The following is a 20,694-nucleotide window of genomic DNA, read 5'->3' on the forward strand; positions in this document are numbered from 1 at the left end:
ATATATATATATATGTATATATATATATATATATGTGTATATATATATATATATATATATATATATCTCAAACTGGTCGTGCTGTATTTTTCATTCACTAAAAACAGTGGTCACTCTGTATATTTTTGATTCACTAAAAAGAACCGGCTCTTAAGAGTCACTTGGTCAGGAATCAGACGTCACTTGACACTCTGTATGTTTTTGATTCACTAAAAAGAACTGGCTCATAAGAGTCACTTGTTCAGGAATCAGACTACACTGGTCACTCTGAATGTTTTTGATTCACTAAACAGAACTGGGTCATATGAGTCACTTGGTCAGCAATCAGACTACTGTACATTGGTCGCGCTATGTGTTTTTGATTCATTAAAAAGAACTGATTCATAAGAGTCATTTGTTCAGGAATCAGACTACATTGATCACGCTGTATGTTTTTGATTGACTAAAAACAACCAGCTCATAACAGTCACTGTTTTGTGAATCAGACTACACTGGTCATGCTGTATGTTTTTTGATTCACTAAAAAGAACCATTTCATTTGTTTAATTGTTTTATGAATCAGACTACAATGGTAATGTTGTACGTATTGTATTTTTGTTTATGCCTGCATCAAGACAAATCAATAGAGAGATTTCTTGTCATTATCTGCCAGTACATTCATCACATTCAATGCAGACTATGTGATATTGCATCACATTCACAGCTCAGGTAAAAAATATTTATTTTGCTGCGGCACTGAAGATTCAACAGCGGGGAAACTCTGTTGCTGAAATGCAGTGCAAGATTTATTAGGTCCTATATTTCTAATAATTTTAAACACTTTTTGCCTTCATTAGTTCATTTTAAACTGAAGTGACAAATATATACAATTTAAGTACACTTCATTTCCAGCGATACCATTGACTTGATTGCAAAGATACTATTTAAACTGAGCTGGATGTTGACATCACTGAATTCAATGATGAACTGTCTTTAACTGAAAAATTAGTGTTTACTATTGTCATTTTGCATTATTGACACACTATTTTCCTAATTAATGCTGTTCAGTTGCTTTGACACAATCTGTATTGTTAAAAGCGCTATATAAATAAAGGTGACTTGACTTGACTTGACTTGTATAAGTCTCCCATGTAATCTCTCAGTGAGCTCATAAAAGCTGCTTGCATAAAGAATTATACAAGAATTGCAAAAATACTGTTTAAAATAGATAGCACAGCATGTCAAACCACAAGAAAAGAAGAAGTGAAGTGAAGAAGAAGTCACGTGACATGTGGCCAAGTATGGTGTCCCATGCTTGGAATTTGCACTCTGCATTTAACCCATCCAAGTGCACACACACAGCAGTGAGTAGTGAACACACACCCAGAGCAGTAGGCAGCCATTTTTGCTGCGGTGCCCAGGGAGCAGTTGGGGGTTCAGTGCCTTGCTTAAGGGTCTCATCTCACTCATGGTATTGAGGATGGAAGAGAGCAAGTACATTCACTCCCCCCACCTACAATCCCTGCCGGTACCGAGGCTCAAACCCGTGACCTTTGGGTTACAAGTCCAACTCACTAACCATTAGGCCATGACTGCAATGTCAAATACTGTACTATTTTTGTATAAACTGTATATAGAAACTTTATACCAATTTTCATACAAATTTCAATTTAAATCAATAATAAAAGTATTGTTTTTTTTTATTTGTTTGAAAATGTAGTCAGCCAGTCAATACAGCAAAATAAACTCTCTCAGAATAATACAAGATTTTATTTAGTGATGATAACTACCTCCTGCATAATGTAATATTCAATGCATATAGTCTGTTGCTCTGAATTCTGACATTTCCACTTACAAGATACTGTACGTGAGAACTTGTGTTTGCATTAGCATATGTGTGTGTAGATGTGCATGTCCGGACTTACGTACAGCCTGCCGGCTCTCAGCGAAGCCCTTGCGGAGGAAGATGCAGGCAGGCCCGAGCACATTGTGCATGTATGTTGAGTTCTGATCCAAGGCCGCGAGGGCCTCTCCAGATGTCACCCCTTCATCACATGACTGCACTGCTTTGTAGCTGCGCTTCCGGTCCTGAGTGCGGCCGTCATTTCCCAGCAGTCCCAAACAAGTAAGTGAAGAGGGAACGTGGGGTAAAGACACAATTAGAAACTACACAGACGTCTGAAGGACACACTGGATGGACGGGTCAGTCAGTCAATTCAGTCAGCCGTCAGATCAATCGATTGGTTCTTTCTGTTACGTACTTCTATACCAGACAGTGAGAAAACAAAGCTGAGCTCTGCCTTCAGACTTTGTGCTTAATGTAATTTACCCGAGTACAAATTGTTCCTCGATCAGCATTCTTCCGTTCAGGTCCTCCTGGGAAGGTCCTATTTACGAGTGGTTTTAGTTGGAATAAAATTGATTCTCTTGACAATTTCATGTTTCACTTTCTCTCTTTTTCACTTCCTGACTAACACAGGAAGGTTTATTTAGCACTAATGCAACATAAAGAAGAAAGAGGAAGCGCAGTAGGTGTGTAATCAGTGTTTGATGTTTTTTAATGGTCTGTTCAAATCGTGTCGGAAAGATCATCTTTATGAGTTCTGAGTTGATGGTGAAATGTAGTTTGGTCACACAAGACTGTCTCCTCATAAACCTGCTAAATGGGTATTTTCTGGCAAGCTTTATTGCTATATTTCATCTCTAGTGCACAAAATGTGTAAAAAACTAAATTAGGCCACAACATTCAAATTGTATGACATGAACGTAGTGGCACCTAAAGAGTTAATAATAAACGTTTGAACAAATAAAATGCATTAATGAGTCAAAGTTCCTATCTTAAAGTGTGTAAAAATGCAATAAATTCTAATCGCAAGCATCAGACAACTGAACAATATATATTTGGAACCCAGAGATATCGGGTCACAATATCCCACATCCAAGTTTGCATGAAATGTACCATTAGGGCGATGGTTGTTTGACAGGAACGTTGTTCCAAGACCAACAAGGGCTGTTCAGCCAGGAACGTGTCCTACTTGGGTAAATCACATCGAGCCAGACTTTGCCCTCTATTCTTTCTTCCCTCTCAGCAACTGACAGAACCTTTAAGATCAGATATCATTCAAACTGAATAATTCATCCACTTTTATACTTGCGGCGCACTGCCGCAATACTATGCCATTTGATTGCTGCCATGAAAACAAATGATCACGCTGTGGTTTTAAAAGCAAATCCAAGTGGTTCTCGGCTTGTTCTCACAAATTAAACTCACTATAGCATTTTGATCATTGAAGAGTGAAGATGTGGGCTAACCAACGTCATTATATGAGAGTAGATCCTTAAATAACCAAAAAGGTTAGAATGTTTTGAGAACGTAAAACTGCTCATGTTTAGCAGAGGGCTAATCAGGATAAGAATGAAACCAGTCAGCCAGCACATTATAATGACCAATTAGCAGACAGGCAGAGGAGGTGAAGAGTGTGCGGAATATCACTCACAAACACATAAAGAGCATCTCCCCAATTAAACGCAAACCCATGGGTTAATTAAAGAGAAAGCCGACGTCATCTCACAATAGAGCACTAATTGAGAATCAGCTTCTGAGATGTTCTGAAACCATAAACATCTAAACTGACCCTGTTTACTTTCTTAATGTACATTCCTGGTCTTGTCGTGTGCAATTCAGTGTCGCACATTATTCAAAAGAAAAAAATTCCCTTTGCTCCATCCCAGTTTGCATACTATCCATCCTAAATAGTTTGAATTAGAAGTAGTTTGTCCCAAATTGTAGTATATTGAAATGAGTATTCCAAAGGTACCGAATGGTTTACTATTGCCGGTGAAAATTTTAACTGCAGATCCATCCATGGAGTGCAGATCCATGGCTAATATTGCCCATAATCCATTGCGCTTTGAAGGAAGATACAGTTCAGAACTACAAACACAAATGAAAAGTGTTAAAAAAAAAAACTATGAACATGGTGAATTTACAGTAGAGAGGTAGAGAGGTTTAGATAAAGGAGTTTGAGTGAATTAATAAACAGCATCTAATCTGATGAAAAATAATTATTTAATCGGCACCAACATTGTGAACTTTCATAAAGATGTTTGGTCATTAATTTACAAATGCATCATGCATAAACATGAGGAAAGTTCTCCAAAACCCACAACTGGCAGATCAATGTGCCACTTCTTTTCTCTCCTATATAATAGAAAAAATTGTTGAGTAGTACATTATTGTTAACTAAAACTAAACTGTTGACTAATTGTTAACTAAAACTGAAATATACATATAATATTAAAATGAAAACTAAATATATAAAAATGTAAAAATAAATGAATAAAAGCAATAATAGTATACAAATAATACTAAAAGGCTTTTAGTAACAGGATGCATGATGCAACAGAGCAGTCTGTTAATGTTATGGTAGTATGTCTAAAACTTGCCTCTCTTCTGCTACACACTCAAAAAATAAATTTTTCACAAAGTAAGAGTGCATATTTTATTGCATATATAGGACAAATTGGGATGCAGCATTTGTAACTTTTCATCAAAATATAATAACTTGCTCCGCCTTTGAAACGACTTTCCTTTCAGATGATGTCACAAATCCCTTATTTATTCAACTACTCCCCTCCAGCCATCTGACTCGCTCACTTTTTACAATCCAATCAGTTTCTGAAAAACAAAAGTCCTACATTTTTCTTCTTGAATATCCTGTTTTACTTGCAAATACAGATTACTTAAGTAAGACAGGTTTTTACATTGACATCAAATTGATTTTATTGACTTAAAGTATCATATTCTTGCTTTAGATCTCCTTTTCCCCCCTTCTCTTCCGTTCCTGTTGTCCTGTCCAACCACATGCAGCTAAAGTAATCTGCATCCGACTGGTGGGCAAGATTGAGGTATACATGCACAAACACACACTGGCCTCATATACTGAATTTTGCCATGAGCCTGATCTTCTATGATACTATAGGTAAAGCCTTAATAATGTAATGGCAGCATGATGCATGCACATATGTGTCTTTGCAGACATCTCCTCTCGCACATGACCTTCACACTCCATCTGTTGCCAAGGCTGTAAGGTGCCAGCTCATACGTTCTTCCGAAAAAACCTGTGCCATTGGGCACACCGGGAGAGGAGCTCTTAGCAGGTGACAGCGCTAATCCTTGAGCGCATGCATCCCAAGTCATCTAGAGCTGATTGAGAAGAGCTTCAGAGAACTTTGAGAAGCTACTTCAAACATCATTGTCAAGAACTTTACGATTTACTCTCATTAAACACAGGTACATTAAGGCAGCGTATCATTAAAAGTATTAATTCACAAACACATCCGGCAACTTACAAGGTCAAAGATGGCAACCAAACACCCAACATCCTGATGCAATATCTTTTACGTCATAGGTTACACGTTTTTGCTACTCCAGATTGGTTTCTTTAGGTTTTCAAGAGAATACAAAACTAGTTGTCTCCACTAGCATGCACTAGCACAAACTCAATAAAATCAACAATTTCATGAGTCTCTCACTCAGTCCAGAGTGTTCTTTAAGAATTACCATGATGGTACTGTATACAGTTGTGTAGTGGAATTCAGAACATGGCTATTAAACTTGTCTCTGAGAGTCCATGCAACACAGTCCAGGTCCGAGTCGAGTCTGTACCACACACACACTCTCAGCTATCAGAAAGAGCATCTTACCTTCTTGGAGAAATTCTTAAGCGGTGATTTAACGCAGTTTCCCATAGTAAAGTCCCTTCTGCTAATTCTAGGCACTTGAGAGTCAATGCAGCCGCTTGCGCGCGTGTGCGAGCATCCACATGTCTCCATGCATGGATTACGGATGGTGAGATGAGGTCTGCAGGCTTATCTTCTAGGAAAGATGGATTTTAGGGGAAGGATGTAGATGATCCAGGGGTGGCGATGCAGGACGTCAGGGTGACAGGAAGGGAGGAGTGACGGAGTGGATGGAGGGATCAGAAAAATGAGACATGCGTCTCAGTGTGAAGGGCTGCTCAGAAGAGAAAAGCCAAGATTGCTTGTTCACTTGCTTGCACTCTCTCTCTCTCTCTCTCTCTCTCTCCCATTCACCCTCCCTTCGTTTTCCCCACTGTCTCTTTCACTCATTTCCCTCCCTCCCTCACTCTCAGCTGCTCATTTTTAAAGCCGTCCATCCAAACAAGGCGAAAACAGACAAAGAGGCTCGCACGGACAAGCGTATCACCTTCCCCCGAGCAAGATGCTGAAGACACTAATCCAAAAACACACACACTGGTGAGCGCGTGTGTACGAACACAGTCGATTACACACATACGGATGTGGGGCTATAGAGCTAAAAATACACACACTTGGCGTGTAGTCGTGCCGCTCAGCTACGAAGGCCAGCGTTCAGATCAAAGACCGGCCGTCAAAACACAAAAGCCGCATGTGAAAAGGTGAAGTTGGGCCACACCAGGCACGGATGCGCCAAGGCTGCCAAATCGCAGCACACCGTCCGAAGGCCACGGCAGGTTATTAGGGGAGGACAGGAAGCCCTTCCCAGAATTCACCTGCTGAGTTGGCACTCGCCCACAGAGCCCGATCGTTTCCTGTTTAGGCCGCTCTCACCTCAGTCTCTCTTTTTTTACATACAAGTTTTATCATTACAAAAAAATTTGATCTTGAAAGGGATAGTTCACCCAAAAATGAAAATTCTGTCATTATTTATATACCCTCATGTCAACCTGTATGACCCTCTTTCTTCTGTGGAACATAAAAGAAGATATTTTCAGAAATGTCTTAGTGTTTGTTTTTTGTCCATGCAATGGAAGTCAATGGTCACCAAAACTGTTGGGTTTCCAGCATTCTTCCAAAGAACTTCTTTTATTTTCCGCAGAAGAAAGGAAGTCACACAGGTTACACATGATGACAGAATCGTCTTTTTTTTAATTATCCCTTTAACATCTTGAATGTTAGACAGCATTGAGATTAAATAGTTAAAGAAGAAAATAGACAAAGAATTTTTGCCAAGATGACAAAATTATAAATGTAAATTTGTGAAAGTATTTTCTGATTTAGCTGAGCTAGCATGCATCATTTTTTTTGTCCCAGTAGTTTTCCATTGGACTGGATGTTTGGTGACATTTGAAGCATCAACCTCTAGAAATCTAGACTGATATCCAATATTGGCCAATATATCATTATCGGCATCAAAATTTAAATCAGTTATCGGTTACTGGCCAAAATTTGCATCCCTAATCAAACTCTGAGAGGAGATTTCAATAAAAATGATAGTGATGTTTATTTGAACATGTTACATGCATTGTTTTAGCATAAGGGAGCAAATTATTTATGTAAATCAGGTGACAGCACAAACACACCCACTATTCCAACACAAGCACCTGATTCGGCTCTTTTAAATCTTCAAAATCTGGATATATGCCTTGTTATACCTCTTCTTAGCATTGGCTTTTGGTCTGACATGTATGGTTGGCTTAAAAACTAAAAAGTTAATTTGGCATCTGAGTTTACTAGATATTACATAACATTTGGTATACTACTTGAAGATGTACATATTCAGTTTATTTATTTACTTATGTATTTATTTATATATTTTAACTAAAAACGATAAATGTAAGTGCACCCCCCCCCTCCCCATTTCATACATTTTTGAGTTTTAAAAAATGAAAAGTGAAGGAGAGCATTATTTTTTATTTATTTTATTTTAATTATTTAAGTTGATTTAAATTTAATTTATCTAAAGATTCTGATATTTTTATAGTATTAAGATGTTAATATTAAGATGAAGTATTAAGTTGTTGTTTTTTGTTCGTTATTTTATGTTAATCTTTTTTTTTTTTTTTTTTTTTTACATTCTTCAGTTCTTTGGATTCCCTTTTTTGTATTGCCTTATTGTAATTGTGTTTTCAGCAATAAAAAATGCTCCTCTCCATCATACAATTATCTGATGAATCACATAGGCTGGGATCACTACTGCCCCCTACTGCAGGCTATAATTGCACAATATTAATTGTGTTTTGTAAATAAGGTGCAATCTATAATAAGCCTAATGTTCTCACTCAAACTAACAACAATTTTATTTAAAATTTTAAATTATTTTTTATAATATGCACTGATATTCAGATGTATTTAGCAACTGGTTAATCTGTTGGGTGGCTAGTGAATAAGATGCAAGTGATTGTTAGTGAGCACATTTAGTAAATGTGTAAAAAAAAACAAAATTCTCATCAACCTCCCTGCAGATTAAATTATTTATGTAATTCGATTCACATTAATTTTATAGCTCTGTATGTCAATACTTGTTTCATTTGTTTCTAATTTAATTTCTCTTAGGGTTTTTATGAAACACCCCAATTTATGAGAGCTCCTGAGCTATGAAAAAGCAACCTCTGAAGACATCTATTTTCCTCTGCATCATCGATATCTCTGTTGTGAGCACATTTAACCTCCCTGATTAATTCTCAGCTGCTCTATTGGGTTTACTCATGTATGGCTGATCTCTCTCTCTTTCTCTCTCTGTCGGTGAGGATGATTCATCTAGCTGAAGCCAGCCTCTTCACCGGAGGCTCATTGTGAACTTCAGAACACATCAGAAATCAGAGCCAGGCACCGTCCGCTCTCATAACGTCAACTCAGCAAGAGTACACGCACCAGCAGCGCAGAAACACACTCACACACATGCATATATCCATACATGCTCAGACTGGCTCGCAACACTGTGCCGTAATCACATAAGTGTGCGTGAATGTATGCATAAATCATCCACACATGGTGATTTAAGTCATCTTTTCACTACTGTAATGCTTACAGGAGTGTGTCGAAGTTAAATAAACAGTTCTGATTTAGTGCTGCGGGTTCATCACAATCTGTTTAGCCGGTGTTACTGTACACTATGTGTACATTTCAGTGACATCATCTGTTTCAGCCAATCACACAAAATATTTTTTATTTTTATTTTTTACAGAGCTGCTTTGCATGCATTAAACATACAATAGACAGAGTCAGTGTGCCAATCTGATACAATCATCTTGGTCCCTAAATGCTGTGATTAAACAGTTGTTATGGTGTTTCCTTCGATTTGGTTCATTTAAAATGTCTTGACTGTCATCATAACAGCATTTTAATAGTCACATCTGCATAAAATCCACACCTGAAGGAATTTAAACTGAATAAAAACACCTCAAAAAGTATTAATATGGGAATGCTGTATCTAGTGTTAGTTATATTTTAGTATTATTTATATACTTTTATAGTTTTTATTAATATTTGGAATATTTTCAGTTTTAATTTTAATTTAAATTATAACAATTTTGTAATAATAATAAATCATTAATTACATTTTTTAGTTCAGCTTTAGTTTTTATTTCATTAGTAATTTTCAGGCTTCAACTTAAACTGAAATTTCAGTTAATTGCCAACATTTAAAATTTTTCTTTAGCTTTCATCAAATATTTATATTTTGTTTTATTTTATTTTAGCATAATGTCAAATGTTTTTAATAGTTTTAATGATAATAATCCCATTCCAATGTGATGGAAAAATCTGAAATACTATCAACCGTGATTTTAAAATCTCTAATATGATTATTTATTTGGTGATCGAAATGTAATATAGGCCTATTTTACACAAAATTGATCTAAAAATACAAAGTAATGGTATTAATTTTGCAAGATCAAGGTCATGTGACAACAGTATAAAATACTATGATTTAGCTTATTGATATCCTAGCTTATTAATAGCTTATTGCTGCATATACAGTGGGTACGGAAAGTATTCAGACCCCCTTAAATTTTTCACTCTTTGTTATATTGCAGCCATTTGCTAAAATCATTTAAGTTAATTTTTTTTCCTCATTAATGTACACACAGCACCCCATATTGACAGAAAAACACAGAATTGTTGACATTTTTGCAGATTTATTAAAAAAGAAAAACTGAAATATCACATGGTCCTAAGTATTCAGACCCTTTGCTGTGACACTCATATATTTAACTCAGGTGCTGTCCATTTCTTCTGATCATCCTTGAGATGAATTTAAGGGGGTCTGAATACTTTCCGTACCCATTGTACATGCTGTTTCACATACTATTTTTACTACATGTTTTTACTATATTTTTAAAAAGTAGGCAGTACACAATACACAATACCAGTACACTAATTACTTTCTTACTCTATTTAGAATTTTTGTCTAGTTTTCCAGTACAAATATAATAAAACATATATTTAGGGTAAGTAAACAATATTAGTTGTCTTACCCCATTGGCAGATATTTTTCCTGATTTAAGCAAAAGCTATTACATTCTGATAAATTTTTCAGAATACTTAATGTCATATTACTTCTCAAGTAAATGTATCTTAGAATAAATTACAATCCTGTCGACTTTTACTTGTGTTTGTGTTTCTCATTTGTTTCTTCAGCTAAAAGTGTCTGTTCAGTGAATAAATGTTAAATGGACTATGCTGTTGAATGACATATACCCTCTCTTTTTCTATTTAGCAGATCTGTAAGAGAAACAAACCCCATGACCTTGATGTTGCTGGCGTCACGCTCCTACATTTGAGCTCCAGGAACTTGAGTGTTTGAGCCACACACTCACAAACCGGATAATTCTGACAGCAATGTTAATAAGTACTTCTTCATTTTAACGAAGATGTGAGGTCATGGATAATCCTGTTGGACACGGCGACAGGCAGCTAGAGAGACAGGAAGACGAGCAGAGAGGTTCATGTTCATCTCGAGTGAGCTGTCGGCATTTGAGCTTCCTGCTTCGTCTTACACAATCACACACGCTTGCACAGGAGCCGTCCTCCATGATCAAAGATCAAAGAAAAAAAATTGTGTTGACCTTGAGAACATTTACAGGAAAAGATCAACTTTACAAATATATCATGAATATCCTGATAGTTATTTTACAGTGTCTGAAGGAAATGTGAGAGCTGATCTGCTGGGAAGTATTGAATAGGTTATTCGCTTTAATACACATTTCATGTCGGTTTCTCAAAGGGGAGCCGGATTTACGCTCAGAATTAAACATTTCTCTTGAAATATTCATTCACGTTCTTCTAAGAGCATCAAAAATGTAGCAGTTCTTCAGAAGTGTTGTTCTTTTCCCCATCCGAACGCTTCATTAGCTCTAGTTTCACTCCTTCTTCCTCTCCGCTCGACCCTTCACACTCACCTGCCGTTCCCGAGTGTCACGTGCTCGCCTCGGGTATAGCGCTTTGTTTTGTTGCTATGAAGACTTGTGCTAAACACATAGATGCTCTTAGTACATTTTTTATGAATGCTTGTTTGAAAGCACCTGAATGCACATTCTGATCCCATAGGAAAGAAAAATCTCAAATGGAATCTCTTTAATATTGCAAGAATTTCACATAGACTAAATGGAGAGCACATGGAGACTTTTGGTTAATTGAAAATTCTGTCATTTTCTCAATGCAATGTCTTTCCAAGCTCATAGAACATAACATTGTTTGCTCTTTTCCATACAATGACAGTGAATGGGGACAAAAAGTATGACAAAAACACTATAAAACCCCCTGTGTGTTCTCTCTCTCTCTCTCTCTCTCTCTCTATATATATATATGTGTGTGTGTGTTTCTTCTGTGCATTAGATTTGATGTCAAATGAAAAGACACATGAGAAAAAATGAATTTAATGTCACTGAGGTGAAACCTAACATGATAGGTGTTGAAACGCCAGTTTTGAGTATTGTATATAAATAGCATTTAAGTCATATAAACTACTATATAGACTAGACCTGAGAATATTTCAATATGAATTTTTGCAAGTTCAAATGATCTGAATGTGCTGCTATCCATATTGCATATGCTCTATACTCATACTGTAATGTCGACAATTGCATCATTTGCGTTTATTTTGGAGTGAAAATGTCTCAAGAACATAAAAATCAAAAGAAAGAAAGAAAATGTTGCATGAAAATCAAGCTGTACTTTTAAGAGCACTAATATTTTGTGACATTAAAATGTATCATAATTTATATATTTAAATTCATTTTATATTTTTTATTTATTTTTTAGATGTATTATATTTTGTTATATTTATTATATATTTTTTATATTTTCTGTTTGAATATTTCCAAATTCAAATGATCTGAGCTGCTATCCACATCATTTTGCGTATGTCAATAGTTGCGTAATTTTTGTCTATTTTGGTGTGAATCTCACAAAACGTGTTAAGAACATCAAAATCAAAAGAAATAAATCAAATGTTCAGCAAAATGTTCATACTTTAGCATTAAGATTTTGTGACATAAAATGTTATTTTATATCTTTTAAAATTAATTTGATATTTTTAATACATTTTCTGTTTTTTCTATTTTATAATATAATTTTATTAAAAATATTTTTAGATACATTTTTTTTCTTCCTATTTTTGGGGTGAAATGTGACCTGCATGTTGTGAGAATCACCTTTTTTTATTTCTCCTGAGGAATTAAACACAAGTGAGAACTCGATAAAGTCTCTTGAGCTATGAAAGCTCAAGCTCAAAGCAATAACATGTTCCTCTGGGATGTGCCGAGGAAGGAATTTCAAGGTCTATTCTCTCTCTCCCTCTCGATTACGCACACTGAGAAAGGCTTAGAAATTCTGCATTCCCTCCCCTGCAATCCATGAGCGAATAAAAAACACACACATCGGCTTCTATAAATAGCACAGGACTTTGAAATTGTATGGAAGACAGAAATGACGTGGAATTTACGACACAGCCTGTCTCGCTTTTTCACATATCCTCTTTTTGCTAAGCCCGGTTCTTTCAACTATCCCTCCGTTTGCCTTCCACCCTCCCTCTTGTTCTCTATCTCTCCCCTCCTCAGACCCTTGCAAGGTCGGTGTGACCCAAGTGGGCTGGAGAGGGAGGGCGCGAGCGGCTGAATGCTCCAGAAAAAGCCCAAAGAATGAGCGCAAATGGAGCCAAACGAGTAAGAGGCAGAGCTAAAGTGGTTCTGCATCACCTGAGTGTTGTGTATTTCTTACATAATACATAAAGGTCTCTCACGCTTTATTCCTCCCTGCTTCTTTATATCCTCATCTCCTCCATCCATCCATCCCAGTTTGTCACCAGCAGGGAGGAAGGATGCAAGTGACAGAATGTCATTTTGTCAGAAGTAGTATCACTGCCAAAGCCAGAGAGCCTGAGACGGGCAGCCCCTGCTGGCAGAGCAAAGGCATTGATCTGAAATCTCACTGTAAAAACAATGATGCAAAAAAATTGTGCTTTTGATGCACGCAGCACATCTCCAAAAGCAGGTTAGTGGCATAATTCGTTGTTAGTGAACATAAGTCAGGTCAAGTGATGCCAGTGTTATGATATTAGTCTCTTCTGCCTCAAGAGAAAGAGAGAGAGTAAGAAGAAGATTGTGAGTAGAAGCACAAGACTTCTGCGACACACAGCGGCTGAAAAGAATCCGACAAGGAAACTGACCAGATGGAGATGTTGTGGAAAGATATGCTTGTAGTTTAAAACATCTGCTCTAAAATTAGATGGTGCTAATTCAGTCAATTATTTAAAGAACTCTAGTTTTGCATGCATCCAAATAATCCATTTATAATTGGACTAATGGCTCAATCGGACTAAAAAGTCTTCTTGTAAACACCTCAATCTCAAGAAATCTTGGAAGGGGTGGTGTAGACATGAAATAATCTGATCAATAAGAAAGAATCAAACACTTTCTCAATTGGATTCAAAAATACGCAATGCCATGATGCATATGTGTTTTACATCATACAAACTGGTGTATGTTTATTTATGTCTCAAGTCCTATAAACAGGTCAGTGGATAAGACTGTATATTTACAAAGTATTTGCAAACAAACAGAACTTTCAGAATCTGAAATCTGATTGGATTAATTCCGATTGACGAGATTAGTACATGTAGCCATACGTATTGAAAAATAAAGTTTTCTTATAAAAAAGTGAATGTACGTTATAGAGCCTGCAGTAAAATAATTTTTTGGTTAAGTAATATAAATGCTGTTTGTGTGCATTTTTGCACGTATGCCAGTTCAATCAGAAACAATAAATATCCTTTTAGAAATGTATTTTATCTACAAGAGTATAATGGTAGAATTCATTCGATTGCATAATGAACATTTGTGAATGTTGGGAGTATGTCGGTTCATATTATGGTAACAGGTATGGTGAATATCAATATTTTATTTTTGATTTTTCAAAAATGTAATTCTATGATTCATTAAGTTATATAAATCTATAGATTTAGAATTGAAATCTATAGCGATAGAATTGATTTTAAAAGTTCAACCTTTCTAAAAAGTCAACAATATTAAAGGTGAAGTAAACTTCAGGAAAAGAAAAACATCCTTTTCCGGATTTACCCCCGTTCATTTTATATTAATCTTTTTCTCCACATTTCTACTATTTTTTGAGTTGCACTGACTTTTGTATATTTAGTAAATTGCAGCATCCCAGTGTAACAGTGTAAATAGTTCTGATTGGCTGTTTATGTTGCAAAGCATTATGGGTAGATGCTATTTGTTCTCACCCTCTTGCAGAAGTGTAGTACTTTTAATAGGGTGGTTTTGTAAAACATTATATGAGTTTAAATCTTGTTCTTTGTTTGTTCCATAATAAATATTCCTATATTAGGACCTACTGTTTCTTTATTCCCTTATATTTCTTAAAATGTATAATTTTTTAAAGTGCTTCTAAATAGATCCAGATTACAGTTTTTGAACTTGTAACAATATCAGAACCCTTTTAGGATGTTTTTGTGGAAGTATAAATAAAGTTTACGTTTTTTTCTGCGTGCATTTCAAAATAAAATCTATTTTTTAAGATTTGTTGCTTCTGTTTTTCCTGATTTCTTTAAATGTATTGTTTTAATAAGTGGTTCAAATTAGAGTTTTTGGACTTGTTACAATAGCAGAACCCTTTTAGGGTGCTAAATTAGGCTCATTTGTGTTCCATTAAAAATGTACATTTAAAGTAATAAGACTTACTTACAAGGTCGATGAAAGAGACATTTTAATTTAGAGCCATATCTACCTAAATAAACTTTTTCATGCTTAAATGTTTCATTGCATTTGGTATCTTTAGCCCTCCTTTTTTCTTCATTCTCAGACAAAACCATTTCTAAATCCAAAACGTTCTTTAAGTAGATATGAATCTTTGAACCTCCTTTTAAGAGTGTGTATATATAACACACTGCTTGCATATTTAAAACTCTAGTTGATTATATAATTAAAATCACACGTATCAATCAGTCAAACACTGTTGATCGTTTTAAAACTAATGTGCAACCGGCTATATGTTCTGTCATATACATTAGATCAGTCTCAACAGGGTGATGAAACTGAACTCTTCAGTTTCACGGTTTCAAACCCCACGTGTCAGGTAGCTAATGGATTTGAATTTTTTCACTCCAGCACAAAAGACAGCTTTCCCCTCTCCTCTCTAATCAGGTCTTGAGCTGCTATATTTAGCGCCTGCTGGCGGAGAATGATTTCTGTAGGGATTGTATGCAGGCCTTGATGTTACATAAGGAAATATGAAACACAGCATTTGAGGAATATCAATCCACTATGAGGAAAAAATAGACATGGCGGCACTATAAATACAGCAGCGTTTCCCTTCGCATTAAAATGCAGGGCTTTTCTGGATGCGAGCTGAGCTCATGTGTGCACGAACATGTTGTATGACATCGCAATCGTGTGTCACGTCAGTCACAGCTGAATGTTCTTTCAAGAAACGTGCATGCTTTTAACTTTTGCACAGGTCTTACATTGAGGGGTTGTGACAAAATGACTGCGTGACATTTACGAGCCAAATACTAATGATGCCTGGGAGGTGCTTGAAACCGAGCAAAAGTGTCAAATCTGGGACCGACTCAACCTGGTTCCTAACAATACTGAATCTTACATTTCTGACTGTAAGAAAAGACTTATACAGTGACAGAATAGGCGTCTCGTGACGTTTTCAGGTGTAGGTCTTAAAAAAGGCTTTTGGGTAACAATGTGATTTCTGTTGGACCTGTATTACATTTATAATGATTAATCAAAACTATCCTGATTATAGGCTGGATTATAATGTCACACTGCTGAATGGGCTTTGGAAATAGTGCAAACACACTCTCTCAGCTGTTTATAAATGCTTTTTCCAGATAAGTGCCCTTCTCTTCACATACAAATTAAACAAATTCACTTTCATTTAATTCTTTGTTTTATTTCAGCACAGGCACAGAGCGATGAAGGGTTTCTGTGTGCTTTTGTGTTCAGCTTGGGCTATAATTGTTGAAAATGTGCTTACAATAGTGAAACATGTCGAAAATCGACATTTGAAGTGTTGCTATTGGTCTCTGAAGTCTTGCTATTTCAATTCTAATAAATGGGCCAGATCACGGTTTGCTTTAAATCTAATAATGCCAACAGGTTTGTTTGAGGGTTGGGTTTAGGGTATTGGTTTAGTGTGAAAATCACTGCATCCTCACTAAAACTGTATATAAGGAATGTTAGAGTTAGTGTGTGAGTGTTTACTGTTAACTGTACTTCGGAGGCAAAAATGTCTCCAGAAGTCAGCTAAATCTGACAAAACCAGAATGTCCTTGAAACTAAAAATTATACAAATATTTTTTTGTTTAAAGTACAAACTATGTTCCAGCCAGAAACATTGCTATTGATAAAAAACATTGCAAACTACTGCAATTCTACTTCTTTCTATTATTTTGTACTTCATATGGAGGCATGGTGATGAAAAAATGTGAGATAAGAGGACAAAATTATATTTCAATGCTTTTGCATTCTCTTGCAAAAAAAGTATTGTGTTCCCCCAAGATACTTTGCATTCTCTCACAAAACTATTGCGTTTTCCTCCCATCTCATATTTTTTACCATCACTATGTCCCTTTAGTGGTTCTATAGTACAAACTAGAAAGACAAAACAAGTTGTGTGACCACCCAAGTGTGTGCGCAGTGTTCATTTGTTTGTTTGCATTTGTAAAAAATGCTAAAAGGTGTTATTTTAGTTGTAGGGTTAAGGCTTGGGTTAGTTTTAGTTTGTTGTAAATATAATTAACTTTATATAAAAAGATTTTAAGTCTATGGTATGTCCTCATTTAGATCGCAAGATAAATGTGTGCCTTTCTGTGTCTTTGACCTACTGAAGCTTTAACCTGAATTTGGAGGTGTTATTTCTGTGGCACATTAGCAGGATGGCTAGTTATTGTCCTTCAGAGCAAGAAAGCAGCAGGAGAAAGTGGCATCAAATTACAGTGAAGAAAAGAATCATGGTGCATGAACATGTTATAGGTGATAAAGGTGTAACACACACTGTAGAAATATGGCCCAATGCACTGCATTTTCCCTCCTTGTATGAGAGTGTATATGGAAAAACTCTAAAAAGTCGTATCATATTTTAATAGTTGAATAACCAGAGATTCAAAAATGATGCTCAGATTACACCACATATGCGGTTACAAACAGCTCTTCTCATTTTACTATATAATATACATATCAGTTATCCATCAGTCATTTAACATTGCTATGGCTTTCTATGTGACAGCATAGGGTCAAATCAAGCACTCTGACCAGCATTTGACTCCTAAGCAGGCTTTGTTTTGTCTGTAAACTCTGACCTGAACCTGGCACATCTCTGAGACTTCTGTTTCACTTTAATCTTCAAATCCTCATGCATGATTCAGTTTTATCATCATTATCTGATTATAGAGAGATCATATCCCCGAAGACACATGCTCTCCGATTACACATTATTCAAAACGTCTTCTATGAGGCATTGTAATGCACACTGAAGTGTCATAAACCATAATTCAGCTGGGCAGCATTAGGTTATAAGCGAGAACATTCACTAATGATTAGTCATTTAGCTGACACTTTTATCTAAAGTGACTCAAAACCTATTACATTTTTGTTTTTGAAAAGCCCTAAATGTCTGAGACAAACCCAAACTCTGTCCACTGGCCACCTGTTGAGTTTAATTAATTTTATTGAGTGAATCCAATGGTTTTATTTTTGCATCGAGGCATAAATAATAATTATGGTTTGACAGTTTGCCAAATTGTTTTACACTGTTGTTGTTGTTGTTGTCATGTTTAGTCATTTATTGTGATGTCGATTCACAGTTGATTAGTTGATTGTTACCCTACTGCAGTGTGACAACAAAATAGTTCTAATTTTTTTTATTATGTATTTATGTTTTAATAATAATATTTTAGTAATATTGATTTGTATTTTCTTATTTTACATTTTATTTTTATAATAATACTTTGTCACAACATTTGTTGTGAACTATTAAAAAGGCAAAAGGTGATTAAAATTGTGAAAATATGAAGTGCATGGCAGCCAGTTACAGCACCTACAATATACATTTTCCTTTATTGATTTCAATTTGATCTAGTTCTGTCAAATCAATTAATCACATCCTTTTATTTTGATGTGATTAATCGATTTGACAGAACTAAAATCTTGGTCCGTGGACACTATACAGTATATATGTACTTATGTTGTACCACATGAGATGAAGCACATAATATAGAACAATCTAAAACATCTTACTCGTTTTAAATTATTCACTTTTTGATTGAAACTTGCTCAATCAAATATTGACTAATCTGTTGCCATTATATTTTTGAGTTGATATACTGCATCATTAGTTTACTTCAAAAACGACTTAGGTAGTCACCCTACCTGTCCAAAGACTGATTTGACTATGGGATGGAGGTCTGCATCAAGCGCGCCGCTGTACGCGCTCGCTCTCCCGTGGGCGCGTGTGCTGCTGGGCTGAAGCGCTGGAGGTGGACTGGAGGTGATGCTTTGATTCGAGACCGTCCGATGCTTGTCCTTCGTTTCAAAGAACAGCGCGGCTTCGTCCGAGCGCTTGGAGAGGGATGAAGTCGGCGAGGGCGTCCGGCTGGTGCGGGGATTCCCGTGGAGTTGGCCCGGAGGGTCAATGGTGTGGTGGTGCCGTGACGGTTTGCGGTGTTCCGGTCCATCCTCCTGATAATTCTGGATCTTCTCACCTTTTCGTCCGTGTTTCGGTTGGCACAAAGGTCTCCGGGCGGTGGCATCGCACTCATCGGTCCAGCACGAGTCCTCGCCACCTCCGCCGCCTCCCGCATGCCGGTGCCCGTTGCGGTGGCTCGCGGGGTCCGCGCGGACTCTCCGGTTCGTTTTGATTAGGGATGTGGTGGATTCGCTTTTTGGAAGCGAGGAGCTCATTTTGACCCTCACAAACTAGTGAAGTTTTACAGTTCAGTCAGATATCTCAGCCTGAGTATTTAAGCGTGTCGTTGGGCAGGTGGGAATCTCTCCGGTGGAAGCTGAGTGAAGGACTTTATAGAGCGCGAGAGCATCGCACAGGTCGCTCGCGCGGAGTTTGTTCATTCCCTCGTGACCCCATTGAGCGCGCGCTGCCACCAAAATTCAGCATTGGCAAGTGAATCTCTCTCTCTCTCTCTGTCTCTCTCTCCGAGAAACCATTGAAGAATAAAAGGACGTCAAAATATTAATGACGGTGACGTGACTTGTGCGCAGGTGAATTGAATGCAGTGACAGGAAAACATGACATTGACAACAAATGATGAACATGTTCCATCTTATCAGTAAAAATTAAAACAGTAAAAATTATTAAATTGCTCTAAATGGTAATATACAAATATACTGTATATATAATTTAATAATAATTATAATTAATAATAATAATAATAATTTGTTTTGCTTAAATAAATATATATATATATATATATAAAACATGCCGCTCCTTTGAATCCTTTGTACCGGCTACAGAACTGCTTATCATGCTTGTTTCTGAACGGCAGTCACATGCGGTGAGTTTTGATGGACACAACAGTCAGTCTGAAGTGGCTGTACTCTATCTTTACATAATTTAAACTTCTTTCACATTTAATGACTTGTTTCCATGCAGATGCGAGATGTACTGTGTGAGCTACATAATGGATGCAGGTTGGCTAAAAGTAGACGAGATGTTTCCTGTTCAAACAAACAGGACCATCGTGAAGTCCCATCTGGTTGCTTGCATTCCTTCAGTCTCAGAGCAGCTGTGCAGGGTGTTCAGTGCATTATGTCACTATATATGGACCCAAAAAACTTTAGACTAAACAGTGTGTGAGATGTTGGAAAGTGGAGCTTCTGCCCCACACAGTCTCCTGGGACTTTGTGTTCACTGACATCTGTGTCTCCGTCTCACTCGCTCCAGGGAAAGATGGAATCTTTCGCTTCATCTCACCATCTCTTGCCCCGCATCACTTCCTCCTTCCTTTTTGATTAGCGTGACTCCCCTGGTCTCACTGTAACTCCTGGAACACATACTGTGACTTTTGGGATATTTAGCTTTTGCTCGAGTTGTGTTTAACTTTTTTTATTCAGCAAAAAATGATGAATTTTTAGTTTCTTAAAAGAGATACTCCCCTCCCACCTCTCTGTCTGCAGCAGGGGACACTAAAGCCCCAGGGCTCAATCTGGCCCATTTGCATTCAAGGGAGCAAAAGAGAAAAAAAAACAAGATATATTTTTATCTCACACTCCAGTAAACAGAAAAACAGACTTAGTTTCACATGCTACATTATCACACTTATCAGATGGGTTTAGGTAAGTATTTTATATGACAATCAGTGGTGTTTGCAAGAGGTTTTGAACAAATCTTTGACCTTAAAGTATTAAACTTTGGGCTCATACATTTCCTTGAAACAATTATAAAATA

At 36.6% G+C, this 20,694-nt stretch overlaps 1 protein-coding gene across 3 annotated transcripts in view; it reads right to left on the reverse strand.

Annotated features, from left to right (window-relative positions):
• Window positions 1–19,396, reverse strand: part of cabp1b (calcium binding protein 1b) — a 26,086-nt gene extending 6,690 nt beyond the window's left edge. Inside the window, exons 1-2 of one of the 3 annotated variants that reach the window (XM_016447185.1) lie at window positions 5,686–6,626; window positions 1,909–2,067 (exon numbers count right to left, since the gene is read on the reverse strand). In XM_016447185.1, the coding sequence (XP_016302671.1) occupies window positions 1,909–2,067; window positions 5,686–5,814 (288 nt within the window). In that variant the 5' untranslated portion in view covers window positions 5,815–6,626. Of the gene's footprint in view, window positions 1–1,904; window positions 2,068–5,685; window positions 6,627–18,662 lie in introns of those variants that run through there. The other 2 variants (XM_016447186.1, XM_016447184.1) reach the window with 2 other exon arrangements.
• Between the last annotated feature and the right edge of the window lie 1,298 nt (window positions 19,397–20,694).

The sequence above is a fragment of the Sinocyclocheilus anshuiensis genome, unplaced genomic scaffold (assembly GCF_001515605.1).
Source record: "Sinocyclocheilus anshuiensis isolate Anshui unplaced genomic scaffold, SAMN03320099.WGS_v1.1 scaffold343, whole genome shotgun sequence".
NCBI classification, from domain to species: domain Eukaryota; kingdom Metazoa; phylum Chordata; class Actinopteri; order Cypriniformes; family Cyprinidae; genus Sinocyclocheilus; species Sinocyclocheilus anshuiensis.